The sequence below is a fragment of the Mastigoproctus giganteus genome, chromosome 13, assembly GCF_048544385.1.
Source record: "Mastigoproctus giganteus isolate SK-2022 chromosome 13, ASM4854438v1, whole genome shotgun sequence".
NCBI lineage: Eukaryota > Metazoa > Arthropoda > Arachnida > Uropygi > Thelyphonidae > Mastigoproctus > Mastigoproctus giganteus.
In genome coordinates this window covers 155,261,888-155,277,980 of record NC_143587.1, presented here as the reverse complement: position 1 = coordinate 155,277,980, position 16,093 = coordinate 155,261,888, and the positions used below count along the sequence as shown (strand labels likewise).

The following is a 16,093-nucleotide window of genomic DNA, read 5'->3' as shown; positions in this document are numbered from 1 at the left end:
ACACGTTAAAGGACAAGTTGGTGTTGTTGGACAACTAAGGCGCTCTTGTGAACTGGTTGTTAGTTAATAACTGGGTTCATTGAGTTCAAGTGAAATTATTTACGTTTAACACTCCGGAATAAAGACAGGAGCGTGTCCCGAATTAACTGAAATAGTACAAGGACGGACCTCGATGTTATATTATACTTTGTGGTTGGGTGTGTTGTTCTAGCTCCAGAATGAAGTGTTGTTGAAAGAACATGACTAGATAATGGATGTTCGAAGAAAAACACACTTTGGAACTGTTTTTCTCAGCAATTCTTTATTTGAATAACCTAAGTAGTATATCTGTAAATATTATTTACCCACTGAACAGCAAACATGGAAAGGGGAGAGTCAAAATCTTTTAAAAACAAAGTCCGGCTCTGCAAGTAAAAAAGCCGGATGCAAGGCCTTTTAAACAAAGGTATTAAACTTAAAAACACGTTTCTCAGCCTCCTTCTTAGAATTCAAATACATTTTTCTCTCATTACATCAGGTTATCTTTTTTAACAGGCGTATCATTCATAAATCAGCGTCTTACCCACATGGGTCTGTTTAATGCTCAGTACTGAAAAGTGTTTGTTTGTCCGGTCTTCGGGAGAAAAAGAGCGCCGGAGAATCTAATTTATCCGAAGTAGTCTTCATCCTTTTCCACCGACTCTTCCGCATCCCCCTTCTGTGCATCCTATTTTTTAAATCTGTCGTTTATTTTCATCTTGCCCGCAACACGGACTTCGCCGTTTAACCCTGTTCTGGCTAAAAATGTCACACTCGCTTACGAATGGTTCCATTTTATTTCGCAGTCACGCTATTCTTTCGAGGGTTTCATTTCCGTCCGATTATCAGTTCTCTTATCCTTTACATCCCCCCCCCCCTTGTCATCGCGGCCGGATGTCAGATCTCCGAGCTACCACACTCACCACGACGCCGGCCTACGACTGGAGACCAACCAGCAATTGTCCTCCGATCACGGTCGTGGCTTCTCGCTGGTCTCCAAATATCTCTGGGCTATCCGGGAGAAAAGTTCAATGTTCTAGACGATCCACTAGAAAGAAAAGTTCCCCGACAAGATAACGCCCCCTGCAGTCTCAGTGATATAAAACGGCTATCGACTACTACTCCTCCCTGTCTCGTGGTTGTCTGTCAGTGACCTAACTTTTACTACGGAGGGTGGGCCAAATGACTTTGGTTTTAGAAAGAAAAGCATCTCCCTCACAGAATGTCACTTCTCTGTTCAGAAAAAAAAAAGGAAGAAGATCGGACTGTGTTATTACTATGTTTAACATCCTGCCTATTAGAGATTGCTTATGGCAGAAGGACAGGAGACGTGCCCAGATCACTCTTAAACACATGCGAGTCTAATCTACAATCGTAAACTGGTGTTCAGTTGAATGAATGGAAGAGAAGGGATTGTTGATTTGGATTTGTAGAATTGTGACCTCAACACACACACACACTTTATCTTTTAACCGTTAGGGCAGTTATAAGATAAATTGAACGTTCAATATCTTCCTTGATTCCTTCCAGTTCTGCCAATAATACCCAGAATTCATTAAAAAATGAATACAACGTACAAATGTAATCAACCACTGAACTCACAGTAAATACAATTATCGTTTGATGAGATTCATTTTACTGGGAGTGGAGGGGAGGAATTGTGCTTGAGGTAGTTTAAGTTGCCATCTTCAGAAAGGTAGTCATTAATGTTGTACTGTCGTTTCTGAACTAGCGTTACAATAACAAGATGTTTGTTTCTATCGATACTAAACTTGCTGTTTTACTTTCAGGTCTTGAAGACTTCCTGCACGGACTGATGACGAAATCTCTTTACCAAGGAATCCTTTTATGGGCCTGCTCGGTAATGTGGCTTGTGCAGCGATCTTGCTCTCAACGGACACTTAACCGGACCCTCAGTCTTAGTCCGTGGCCGAACGCCACTTTAAGTGAAGATGCCAATAACTGTACTTTCAAAACCCAACTGCAGATGAGGGAGGAAGTGTGGGTGATTCCCCTTATGGTGTTGGCCTCCCTCAATATCCTGTCCATTGCCAGTTTCGAGGTGTTCGTACTCTACAAGTCTTGCAGCAGTCGGCGTCGGCATCTGTTTCTCGGGCAGATGCTGCTGCTGGGACTTTTCTTGTGCTCCGCTCTGGGTTTCGCCTTTGTGCCCACCCCTCATTGGGCTACGTGCGCCATCATTCGCGTCGGTGTCGGCCTGGCGTCGGTGCTAGTGTTTGCCACGCTGATGGTGAAATGCGTCTTCCTGCTGAGTCTTCACGTGGGGATCTACCTTCCAGCCGCCTTCCAAGGTGTGCTTCTCTTCTTTGCCTTCGTCGTCCAAGTGGTTGTTGGAGTTCAGTGGTTAGTCTTCCACCCACCCCGGGTACTTGCAGTGCACGTTCTGGGACAAGACATTGTCGGGGTGTGCAACACGACCCCATCCGACGTGGTGCTCTCGCTGGTATACAACATGTTCCTCATCCTCCTGGTGGCTGCCTTATCTATCAGGGCCAGGAAATTGCACGAGAACCACAGAGAGGCTCTGTTCATTGGAACCGCCATTGGCCTAACCATACCCATATGGGTGGCGTGGATAGTGGTCGCCCTGGTTACTGACTCTCGACACTATGAGGCCTGCGTGGCTTTCGGCATCGTGCTGACGGCCACTGTGGTTTTTTTGGTTATGTTCCTGCCCAAAGGGCGTCAGCTGGTTTCCATGGGAAGAGAAGACATCTACAGCGATGATAGGGATGGGATATCATCGGTTAATCAGTCTACCTACACTCCTTCCTTCTTACATCTGAAGCCTCCTATGCTACCGCTTATGAAGCAAGGGACACTCATCAAGCCCGTGTCTCCAGCATATTCTGCTCCAGGTAAATGTACTTTTCTCTCATTTTGGTACATATAAAACATAACATCCGAAAGAACTAAACTATATATTTGATATGGAAACTATACTTTAAGTTCTTAATATTGAAAATAATAACTATTGCACCCTAAAATGTTTGAAATTACTTTTGTCACCTAAGCTCGACTGGTGCGCACCTTATCTTTTGAATACCAGTGTAACTTCATTGTATATTCTCCTATCAGATCGATAGGAATTTACTCCATAGCATTTTCCGTGGCTTATGGGCAACTGGTAATTCCACTCTGGCAGCCTAGATCGACTTATGCATTATTTCCCGAAACTACCCTGCAATGGTTGCGTGATTGACAGAGACACCTCCTTCTCAGGATTTTTCCCTCAATAGCTACACACACTGTAGAAACATCAGTGAAAGTTAATTGCACTGACCCTTTGGACAAGAACGTCTGTATGGTTACGTAATTTGTTAATTCCGATGGGGAAGGGTTGAGGCATTTTCATTTCTAGACAGTCCACTTTTTGGTACTCAACTGATTCTTTAAAAAAATGTTGATTGGAACATGAGAAAAAAAAAAAAAAAAAACTTTCGAATCAGGAGGGTGACCACCGGAATCCTATCCCACATCTATTATTCTTGGAAGGACCCCTTCCCAAAAACAAAATTCAGCGACTTGGAATCGTATTGTGCATTCTGTTGTTACAAGTCATTAATGTCTTGTTCTGAAGAGTCAAGTTTAAGTAAAATCGAGATAAGTCTGGTATCGCAACATCCTGTACCGATGGGGTTTCATCGTTCTCTTACCAGGAAAGATGCTGCGGTGATTTTCAGTGGAAACGAGACTCAGACACGCCTGTCAGCCATCGCAACTCGGAAAAGTTGGAAGAGGAATTATTGCCTTTTAATTATATGTGTAACAGGGTCGTAGGCATCCAAGAAATGCGCTGTGGACGACGCGACGAACAGATATGAAGCTACCGGAGTTACTCGTATCTTGCACCGAGGGAGAGGGGGACGCAGGGATCGAAATGGGTGTCACTGTCGTCCGCCGATGTCCTCGTGGCTGCTGTAACAAATGATTACAGTTTAATTACAGACTCTGCGGCTATAATTTCGTATCATCGGATCCGTTCGTCTGACGCCCACTGTAGCTGTTCGTGCCTCCTTTCAGCACTGAAGCACGAATTAAAAATAGTTACCGACATTCGTGCTGCGATTTTGGAGAAAAGTAGTGGACGAAGCGAAGAAACACCACCGCTGGATGACATGTCGATGTTAGAACGCTGCTGAACTTTCTTACCGTACAAAACATCCTGTGCTATAGTTTCGGACATCTGCTCCATTCTGCTAATTAGTAAAAAGCATGATGAATGGAACTGACTACGTACTTTGATCACGAGTGTACACCTCTATTGCTAAGTACACTCACTGGACGGAAAATTAGAAACTCTTATTCAATATTTCGTAAGGCCTCTTTTGTTGAATTATATCCCATACACGTTGGCTTCCACTGGGTCCTGAGGAAGTCTAGTTACTCATTTTACCCCTGGAGAATTAGGTGGCCACAGCAGATATTGGAAATCTTGAGAAGAATGTTCCTCGAATTATTAAGATTCGATTTTTCACGGTGGATAGTCGTGGTCGTCTTGAAAAAATCCATCGAATGAATCACTGCAGATTGAAGTTGGTCCAATACTACTAAAAGATATTCACCGGGGGTAACTATCTTCTAATTGTATGAGTGGACCCAGTCTGTACCAACAGAACATACCATAACACCACCTCAAGCCGCTTGAGTGGTGGACATGAGACAATGTGGTTGCATGTTTTCGTGGGTTTACGCCCCACTTTCGTCCTACCGTTGGTGCGACAGAAAGTGTAAATCGAGACTCGTCAGACCACATGAGCTTTTTCCACTGTTCCAGAATCCGTGGGTGGCGCCATTCCAGTCGAAATATTCAACTCCCGTCGCGTAGTTCGACGCGAGTTGAACACTGGACCTCGCATTCCGCGGTTTCGTTCTTTGAGTACCCACTTTCTGCTGCATTCTCCTTGCTTCCAGTCATTGCATTCTTTTCAGATGGTTGTTTTCGACACGTTGGCGACTTTATTTGTTTTCTCAATTGTGGCTCCTTGCAAACGTGCTCCAACAATAACGCCCTTCTGAAAATCGGAAAGATCACCTAACTTTCCCATGACTGGAACCACTACGGAGTCCCAGGAAAGCAGACAGTATTTATCTTTATACGAAGGAACTTGTGGATCATACCATACAATTTGCATCTTCATACTGTATGTTTAATTATCTGTTGACGCCAATTCCAAAAGGTTTCTAATTTTTTGATCAGTGATTGTAGATCGACATAAAAATAAATAAAATGTGATTTCCCTATCACATAGTTAAGATAAATGCCCCTGAAGACCACATACATTCAAACTAGCTGTCGAAAATGTGCCCGGTAACATTTGGACATCCAGTGTAGACATTCTTTGTACAATTGCCAGACACTCGCTAATTTCCTGCGCCCAACAGAGAAAGTGAAGTCTTGATGAAGTTATTCATGCCCAATACCTTTTTCAAACAGAGCGGTACGACGTCTGACCTTAGTACCAAACTGCCAGGCTAGATGCCGTCCGTCTGACGAACCTTTTGTGTGGGAATATCATCTCTACACGATCCCAAGGTCGACGCTGCTGTCTGTGTATGTGGGGGAGAGAAACCACTTCGTTATGGAACTTCTCTTTCCAAGAACCAACACCAGACTGCCACCAACAGGTTCCAAGGCATTCTAGATGAGGTGCCGCATTCTTATGGCTCACTTGGCCTTCGCTATCAGCCGAAACATTTATTTATTTTCTTTCTTTCATCAGTAAGTAGGATGCAATTATCTGTACACAGATTACATAAATTTCATTTTCAAAAGAATTTCTAAAATCTAAAGGTTTTTCATCTTTAGATTTTAACTTTTTCTCTCTGCTCTGTTGGGACTACCCATAATACGCAGCAGGTCACGTGAACTGACTATCTGCAAACTTTTTACCCAAATTGATTTCTGGACTTATGGGTGGATCGACTTTGTTGAGGTTTAAAGGATACTGTAATCTGGCGAGACCAGGGTACTACAGAGTAAAAGTGCCTATGCCAGAACTGACATCGTAAGTTGAGAATATCATATACCAGAATAGTACTAATCGCGGGGAAAGGTGAATTGACAAAAGGCAAATAGTAAATGCTCAGTAGACCCCAGTGCAAAATTCGATCTGGGGGTTAGGGTAGACGCCCGAGTGCACTAGCGAAATTTTAAATATATTTAAACGAAGTTAAAATTTATGCCATTGTATATTCAATAGATCTTGATACTTGGGGCCCATATTCTTATACCTTTGAATAATTTGTCCATTGTCTTCTGGCCTAGGGGCCCAGTCTTGATTCGAATTCAGAGAGAGCTAAAATAATGAGGGGTCAGTATATCGGCTCTGAAAGTTGCATGTTTGTTTATTTTTCTGGATGAAAATCCAATATTCCGGAGGGGAAAAAACAAACACCTAACTTTTTCCTAAGACAGACTACCTCGTGAAAGTTACCTATAAAAGGCACAGGTAATGATATAATAGGTACACGTTATAAGCTTGACTTATAACGTATGGATAATCTTTCGATAGATGATGCCCACGCTTTGAGGTCAGTTAACAATGAGTTTGAAGCCCCGATATCCCCATCATTCAGAGGTAAGAATCTTTTTTTCGGTTGTCAATGGGTTACCAAGTTGTAAGTTATGTAAAAAAACTACACATTATATTTATATTCTCAAATTCCAAGGGGCAGCTGCGCTCCATTTTACCTACCGGTGGACGCCCATGTTTACACAGTATATTAAGTGTAGGAAAGAAACCTTCCTAGGAGTCTAAACCTGCTTCTATCATTGGCTGAGGACTGTTCATCACTAGGCGAGCAGCCGTTGTCATGAATAATCAGTGGTGGATTAGGATCCGACGCTGCTCTTTGTACCGTTCCACCCAGTTTCGCAACTCTCCTCAAATAAACCACATTCCCAATTATGATGTTCTTGACTAATGAGAGGGGAGTTTTCTGCAGACGATGAGGTCATAGGTTGCTCCGAAGATAAGCACCAGGGAGTCAGAAGGTGGTGAATCATGTGCAGGTGACAAACACAAAAAATAAAGCGACTGCTTGGGTTGCCCTACGATTCTTTGTATGTAGAAAGGGCGTGAGTACGAAAACACCGAAAATTTAACACCCTGAGGTCACTGCCATCAATTCAAAGGTCATGACAAGGTCTTTGTGCGAGATATGCAAAGTTACTCATTCTGTATACATTTATTTCTTTTACTTTTCCATGACTTGGACCTGCATTTCACGGTTCTGGTATGAAATCTGCTTGGTAGCGTTAATCAGAGAAGAGAACTGTAATCCTGGTGCCACTAAGACGAGTTTTACAGGCTAGAGAGAGAGAGAGAGAGAGAGAGAGAAATGACACTGGCAAGTACTATAATATCATCTTACGGTACCTTTCGGTGGTCTTATACGGAGCATTACAAAGAAAACGCGAAAGTTTTACGTGCCCGAGAATGGTTGGCATCTCACGAACCAAAAAGTGCCCTTGATGTTAAAGATCGAATGTTTTACTTCCTCGCCTGCCTGCCTCTTTCTTTCTTTCTCTCTTCCAAGAAAAAAAAAAACTGAGAAAGGTTGAACCAGGAAACGGTTAGAGTTAATGGAAAGGAGACTAAAAGAGGTCATTTAACTTTTATTCCGCTTAAGGGCACACCCTCTCACAGAGGAGTGGTCCAAGTCATATGATTTCTTCCGCTTTATCAAACTGACAACCTTGACGCTGCCGACTGCCCGTTCTCCATTCCTGACAAGAGCTTTCTTTCCATCCAAGTCTCCGTTACAGAGTTCCGAAATAAAAGGGGAGGGGAGAGAAGGGGAGCATTTTTTGGACCAGACCACCTCGTTTAATAAATTTTCTTCGATTGTGACCTGTTACGAAGTTCAAACACGGATGGCTAAACATGGTAAGGTTAGAAGTTAAATTTATAATATCTGGTAGAAAGGATTCATGCGTTTAAATAATAGAAAAAACAGATCTTGAATAGACACACTGGACAGAAAAATACGAACCTTTGTATTGAGACATTTACAGACAGAAGAAATGCAAATAGATGCAAAGAAAACTGTGACGTGGGGGTAATGACGTGTTGCCTCGTTTGAATATAAAGATTGCACAGGCTGTTCGACTGCAGCAATCTGAAGCCAGAATTGAGAAAACGCAGGATCAATCAGACTTTAAAAAAGGTCTTATCTGGGTGCACGTTTAGTGGGAGCCACGATTCAAGAAACGAAAAATATCACTGGTTTTTCAAAAGCATCCATTCCAAAGGTTTTTCAATGACCGAAAAGCGTACTTCAAGATGGAAGCTGTCGTACTCTGAAAAATAAGAGACATCCAATAGGCAGCAAATAACACTTGAAAAACCCAGAACTGGCCTTTTCCAACCCATAGGGAATTGGATTTTGGCAATCTCCTGCCTATTCGGAAGCCCCTTATTTCGGAGAAAAACAGAAAAATCTGCTTACAGTAGTGCTGAGAACGTGATTGGACAGTGGAAGAAAGTCATGTGGGCAGACAAATCGCTATTTTTGTTATGCACTGATGGTAGGCAGAGAGTGCGGTGAGAACTTCACGAAGTGAAAGAACCCTGCTTGCCTTGTTAAGACAACCCAAGCGCCTGAGGAATTTTGTTGGCACGGGCCTGTCCGTTGATACCGGTGGAAGGTTGACTGTTATCCAGGGAGTACCTGAATTTTTTTTTTATCAGATCTACTGCGCTTTGCAATGCGACACTTTTATCCTGCATGTGATGACCACTTTATGGATGAAAATGCAACAGCGCATCGTGAAAGAAGTTCGAAGAACATGACACGGATTTCCACCGTCTTCCCTACATCTACCTTATATCAATACTACCGAGAATGTGTGCGATATGCTAGAGAGATATTCGGCAACGAAGTCCTCTTCCTTCAACTTGTCGAAGCTGCGCGAAATTTTGCTCGAAGAATGGTTACAATTGGATCAAAACGCACTAAAACCTTAATAAACTATGCCGCGCTGCACATTGCTGTTATTCGAAACAAATGGAGCCTGATTCGATACTAAATAAAGGTTCGTATTTTTATTTATTTATTATTATTTTATTTTGATCAAGTCAAGATCCAAAATCGAAATTAGACTATCATTCAATAAGCAGTTTCCCTCCCATATTACTAGCAGAGCTTTCAAATAAATATATTAGTATTCTTCTGTTTGTTAGCATTATTCGGGAAATATGAATTTCTTGGAAAAATGAACTTCTTGGATACAAACACAAACCAATCGTTGATTCAGTGACATTTATAAATAACAATTATGGACATTGAAATAAAGCTGACATATTTCTGCAGCATCCTCAGGTATTGATTATCGTGAACTAATAACCAGTTCAATACACTGATCATTAGTTTCAAATACCATTTGATGTCTCCACATGCTCAGTACTGAAGGCATTCAAGCGCAACACCATCTGGTGGTCATATCGAAGGATCCTTCGAAATATGTATTATAATAACTTTTTAATATTAATATAAACCCTAAATTTACTGGATCATCCATTTCTGCAATACCCAGAGTATTTACTAATCGCTGTCAATCTCCGTTTCAGATCGTGGCTTCTACATTCCTCCCGCTCAACCCTCCCGAGTATGGCGATACAGCCATCCTGTTGGAGTCCATATTCCCCCACCCCCTCCGCAGCCAGAGGACACCTACTACAACACAGATAGAATGTTTTTCAGCCCAAACATGAAACTGTACCGAAATCCCATCTACTGATGTCCTGAGGTTGAATACTTCTGCAAGGTGAGTTCCTTTGCTTGATGGAAATTGGGAGAAAAAATTATGAAAAATGAGCTTGTAACTGCCTTTCGATTTGTCTTAAAGTATTTTTCAACTAATGCAACGTTTCTCTTTATCCGTAGCCATCCTGAAGTCGAGGGTGAAGATGTGCAGAGTTCTGGAAGGTGTTTTTGCCTGCTGACCACCGAGGATCCACCGAGTGCCGGTTGTCAGACATCGCTGATGTTTATCTGAGTGCAACTGGCACTAAATAAGACTAACAACGTAAAGAAAGTGTCACTTTATTTTCTCTGTCACTGTGTGCAAGCGTGCGCTTCCACTAGGTGGCGCATGTCTGTTGGTTTTCGCGAAAATTGCTTGACTGCGTATTGTTTAGTAATAAAAAAATATATTCGTATTTTTAGCCTGTTTTCATTTTACTGTTCTTCGAGTCATTTCGTTTTTAACTTACCAGGATCTTCACTTAACACTGGGGACTAATACTAACGTAATAAATATGGGTTACTTCTTCCTCTTTGCCAAAGTTAAAAAAAATTGTATTTATTATCGGCAATTCCTGGTTCATTTGTTTTTCCGATTTTTAAACAAGGTCATAAGGGCCTTAAAAAAAAAAAAAATTTGAAAAAGAAATGAGCCATTGGTGTGGAACTTTTTTGATATTTTGGACTTTTACCAAAGCGAGTTGGTAACCCATAGGATTTTGAGCTTTTATTGAAAAATATGCACATAAATTAAATTCTTTTATATCGAGACAGCTTCAGTTGATTCTACTCACCTACAGTCAAATATTGAAACCTTTTCGAAACCTGGCTAGACTCGGCTCAAGAATCACCTGAATGTTCCCTCTAGAGGTTAAGCTGTGGTTATTACTCATCAACAAAGCTAAATTTCAGTCTATTGATGCTGCACCCCCCCCCCCCCCCAATGTGCTAAATATATATAAGGCCGCCTTTTTAAAGCCCCTGCGTGGCGCGGATTCCAACTCACTGGGCAACTTCGTGACACGAATTCCACTAACTGCTTCCAGGTATATAACTCCAGCTTTGATCATTCTTTCATCAAGATATTTGTCAGCTGCTGAATTGTTGCCGGTAGAAAACAGAAGAATAAATACCCCGACATTCACAACTAGATTCATATCTAGAGAAGCAGATGGCCGGGATAGATGTTGGAAACCTTGGGAATGTTCCTTGAACCATTTAGATACGATTTTTGAACGATGGATAATTGTATTGCCGAATTGAAAGAATCCATCCCAATTCGGTTAAAATGAAACATTGCAATGTGAAGTTGGTCCGATACGATAGCAAGATGTTCATTGGAGGCAATGCGACCTACAACGGTATGAGCAAAACCAGTCCGTACCAAGAGAACATACACCATACGATGGCACCACTATTTCTGACACACAGTTCGCTTTAAATTACTGTGGTCTCGTTCTTGGAGGATGGACTTTCTTCCTTTTTGTACCTGCACATTCTCCTTTCTTCTTCCACTCATTGTATACTTTTGATACCCACACCAGTTATTTCCACTGTTTCCTCCTCAATTGTGGCTTCTGCTAAACGTTTAATTATCTGTTGACATCAATTGCAAAAGGTTTCTAATTTTTTGTTCAGTGAGTGTATTTAGTATTCTGAGAACGAGTAAAATTTAGCTGTGTGAACAACAACGGCTAAAAACTAAAACCTTTTCTTTGTATTGTATAGATGGCAGAGCGGTAGTCAAAAACGAAGAGGTTTTTCATCCCGAACATCTGAAATTCAGGAAAGTCCCCAATCTAACTCCCATGTTTCTGATCTTAATACTTTAATAAGAAATACATTTAATGCAACTCTTCCAACTAAGACGGTTAAAAATATTTTACACACTTAAAAACCAAGATCGGCCATTGCATTGATGGTACGTCCAGTTACAAAGTGAACAGGACCCGTTTCAACTTGGGACGAATTTTAAGGGTTAACAGCGTTACAGGCTTTCCTTCATTATTCTGCCAGCGCAGAAGATTTTATTGGGAAGATGCATGTTTACAAATTTAGTGCTTTGGACGGGAGGAACAGAAGTCGTAAACTACGTCATAAAAGGTAGTCATAAACACCGGTTGCGGAAAATCCTGGAGGCATGCTGAAAAGTAAAGCAAATGACACCTCTACCTCGGCAGATATTAAAAAAAAAACAAAAAAAACAGTTGATGAAAGTTCTGCACATTTTGGTGCTGCTGGAAAATCTCGAATGCAGAGGTTACTTTGCTCTGAGAGGTTACTTGATTGATGAAAAACCAAGTTTCCGGGAGAAAAACCATGCTACCATCGCCTGTGGACTTGAAAATACCACCAAAAATATTTGGACAAACACTTTTCAGGTTTATTCTGGAAATAAACTGAACATTACAGCCGATTCCAAAGATATTCAAAAGAAACGGATTTTTCATCCCGAAAACAGCATATTAGAGGTTTACAAAGACATTTTGACAGGAGCCAACGATATACAAATAACCAGACTTTGTCTTCAGAGATTGAAATAAAATAAACATTGTACATAATTGAAGTACCGTTCGATAATTATTTCTGGTTGTTTTTTTTTTTTTTTTTTTTCATCACATCGTAAACTTTCGAACCAGAGGAATGTGGGAAGAAGGAACCCAAAACATTGCCATGATTCCTTCTAGAAATCTAGCGAAAAGAACTTTATCTTGACCACCTGCCTGTCTAGAAGGTCGGGCGGACCTCCTCGTCTAACCGACGTTAATTAACCTCACTGACTTCGCCAAATACCGCAATACCGTACGGTTACGTACTGCTATCGAAACATCGGACGTGAGGCACGGCGATGTTCAAACGCCGATAAAATTTCCTTTTTCACGTTAAATTTCAGCCTACAAACTCCAGCGGGTGTGCTCGGATTATTACTACTAGGGGAGGGGTCAAATATACAACAGGGGTGAGGGAGGGGGGTTTAAACTGATAATTCGCGCGTGTAATGAAACATTTGCTGCATGTCCGCAAATTCAATAGCGGGTCGACTCTTCCACACACACACCCTTACTTGACCTTTGTAGACTTTCTTCAGTCCGACCTCTTTGTGGTTAGGGATAAGCAAAGTAACGAATTTTCGTGAGGCAAAATTGTTCACGTGTCAGCAGCCCGAATAAACAGAAGAGGGGAAAAGTAAATATCACAGGAGGTTTAGTGCTGTGACTTCTTTGGCGAAATTCAATGTTATTTAATATACAGTGTCTAATGAATAGCAGATTTCGATTGTCTAAATTTAAATTATTTAAGTTTCCACCTATTAAATTTAATAGGTTTAAACTGATGACTTTATTTAACAGTAGTTCATGGTGACAAATGTACGGATAATACCCAGGTACAGAGACAATATGGCGTTAACAGTGACGGGTATGTCCAGGAGAGGCGCAGTCTTATCCAGTGTTTTAAGGGAATGTTACTATTATTTAACGGGCACTGAAGATGATCGCCCATATCCGTATATTGGGTATTGTCTGTGTTCCCAAACCATTTGCATGTTGTGCAGATTAAAAACCCGAAATGGTAATGATATTCGCCATTTAGTGCAAGAAAGCCACAGGCTTTTGCTGTGCTGGCCAAAAAAAAAAAAAAAAACACAAGTAGATATGAAAATACAAATTATGTGCTTCCCTAGGGCCTCACATAGTTAACTATCCAGTTGACCTTTGAATCTATTCAATCTGTCAACCTCAACTAACTGTGAGGACAACTTGCTCTAGCAATCAACGACTCCATGGCTAAAACAAAACTTACTACAATGTAATCTAAACCTCAACTCCTGTGATTTTAATTTATGGCCCCTAGTTCGGTAATTCTTTATAACAGTGAAAATTCTGCCTTCATTCATTTTACTAACCCCCACCCCCCCTCTCAGTGCCTTATAAACCTCAATCAGGTCACCTCTGATGTGCCTGGTTGCCAAGCTCTGCAGCCTACATAATTAGTCTTCCGTCGTACGGTCCGCCTTTTTCCGATAACACCATTCGAGTTGTCCGTCTTTGGACCCTTACAAGAAGCTTAATGTCGTTTTATATGAGGTCTCCATATTGAACACAGCATTTCATATGTGGTCTTACAATTGCTATATACAGTGGGACTATAGCCTCTATCTCTACAGGATAATGTTCGATAAATCACTGATAGGACGCCATCCCTATCAATAGGGCTTTCCTGGCTGCACTGCTCAGAAAACGTCATATCTGCCCGTATTGTAACTCCCAGATCCTTCATTCCTCTACTCTTTTTAATTAAATCCCACCAAGTATATTGGGGTTACTATTTCCCGAGTGTAAGACCCTGCTGTTTGCTGCCTTAAAACATAGCTACCACTTTTTCCTGACCACATCTGAAGCCTGCTCAAGCCATCCAGGACCACTGCTTGGCATCAATTATTAGCGATTCTACCAATCTTTACGTCAACATCAAATTTTGACAACACCACGCCTTTTATCCCTTCGTCAATGTCGTAGTTTATGAAAATCAGAAACAACAGTGGTCCATGAACCAATCCTTGGGAGACCCTACTTTTGATATCTCACCAATCTGAAGAATGTCCATTAATCATAACCCTCAGCATTCTGGCCTATAGCAACTAAGCAATCCACCTTATAATCTTTCCAGCAATCCCAACCTGTTCAAGCTTATACGGTAATCTGTGATGACGGACCGTGTCAAATGATTTACTAAAATCCAAATATGCTATGTCGAAATTGTTCCCTACAACCAGCTGATGAGTAACGGTGTCAAAAATAGTTTTAGATCAGTTAAGCATGATTTACCCTTAACAAAGCTATGTTGTGTCTTTCCGAATGCCATATCTGTCTAAATGTCCGTGAATTGCATTTTTAATCATTGCCTCTAAGATTTTCCCTACCACTGAAGTCAGACTAACTCATCTGTAGTTATCGATTACACCTTGGAGCCGGCTTTATATATTGGCGATACGTTGGCACTTTTCCAATCCAAAGGAATCTCTCCCTAGTCCAAAGATGCCCTCAGAGTGTATACCATTAACTTCAATGGCTCATTCCACTCCCTGGCGGTCTCCTTCAAAATTACTGGATATATGCCATGAATTCCGGGAATCTTACCCTTCTGCACGACACAATCATCTGTAATTTAAAAATCACTAATTTCATATGGCTCAGATTCACTAGCTTCTGCTCTTCAGTAAATACATTGGCGTGCACTTACTGAAGATGGATTACGTGATTGGTTGAACAAAAAGAAAAGTCGATGCTGTCCACCTGATGATATGAGGTGTATTATTTTAGCTATGGTATTAAGTTTATTTTATTTAAACTGTAAAAATGAAATTGCAAGCAGACTTGGCTGGCAACTAAATGCACAACAATTACACTGCTGGACAAAAATTAACAGGACACGTAGAAAACGCAATGTAACTTGTGCAGCTTGCGATGAAGCTGGACAAAACTTGGTATGGTGGTGTTCCACAGAATAACGATGAAATGCGGAGACAGCGACAAACATTGGACAGGTGTAAGGGACATTTATAGGGCTTGTATAAGGATTACCAAAAAGTTCATATTATAGAAGCCCACACAAGATGCTCGAAAAATTGGTCACATGGCATCAGTATGGCACAGTCCAACAGCTAAACAGGCCTGACAGTGATGAACTATGCTCGATATAAGGATGGATAATGCTCGTTATAAGATTCAGTGGTAACAAATCCCATTCTTCCACCAGCACAGACCCTAGCTCACCAAATGACTGAGGAATTGGCTGTCGATTGAATTTAAGTTTGGTGATAGTTTTGTCCATGGCTGTCGTTGGATATCTTCAATTCCAAGATATTTCTCCACCACTTCAGCTGTATGTGCAATGGCGTTGTGGTGAATGAAACGAAAATCCCGGGGGCTCACATCTGGTGAGTATGGGCTTGGCACACCTAGGGTCCTGAGCTGGATATCATCATTCTTCTCTTTCTTGGTGATTCCCTTCTACTTTTGACTCTCTCTCTCTCTCTCTCTCTCTCTCTCTTCTCTCTCTCAGGGTTACTCGGGAACTGTTTTTTTTTTTTTTCCTGGTGCAGCATAAGCCTCAGGCTTCCTTGCATCATATGGATATTAATAATAATAATAAATCGGGGCCAACCGCACCCCTAAAAAGTCGCTCATAGGGTTCGAGGTACCACTGCGCAGTTATGGTACTTCTATCAAAAACATGAAGCCGAATGCTGCCGTTGATCATTATTCAGCCCCAAACGAGAATACCACCTCCACCCTAAGTGCCC

The 16,093-nt window shown here is 41.4% G+C and overlaps 1 protein-coding gene across 1 annotated transcript in view; it reads left to right on the top strand.

Annotated features, from left to right (window-relative positions):
• LOC150076538 (metabotropic glutamate receptor 2-like) overlaps positions 1 to 10,008 on the top strand; it is a 33,869-nt gene extending 23,861 nt beyond the window's left edge. Inside the window, exons 2-4 of the mRNA XM_090387657.1 lie at positions 1,809 to 2,897; positions 9,615 to 9,811; positions 9,931 to 10,008. Of these exons, the coding sequence (XP_090243783.1) occupies positions 1,835 to 2,897; positions 9,615 to 9,784 (1,233 nt within the window). The 5' untranslated portion in view covers positions 1,809 to 1,834 and the 3' untranslated portion in view covers positions 9,785 to 9,811; positions 9,931 to 10,008. The remainder of the gene's footprint in view (positions 1 to 1,808; positions 2,898 to 9,614; positions 9,812 to 9,930) is intronic.
• Positions 10,009 to 16,093: the final 6,085 nt, after the last annotated feature.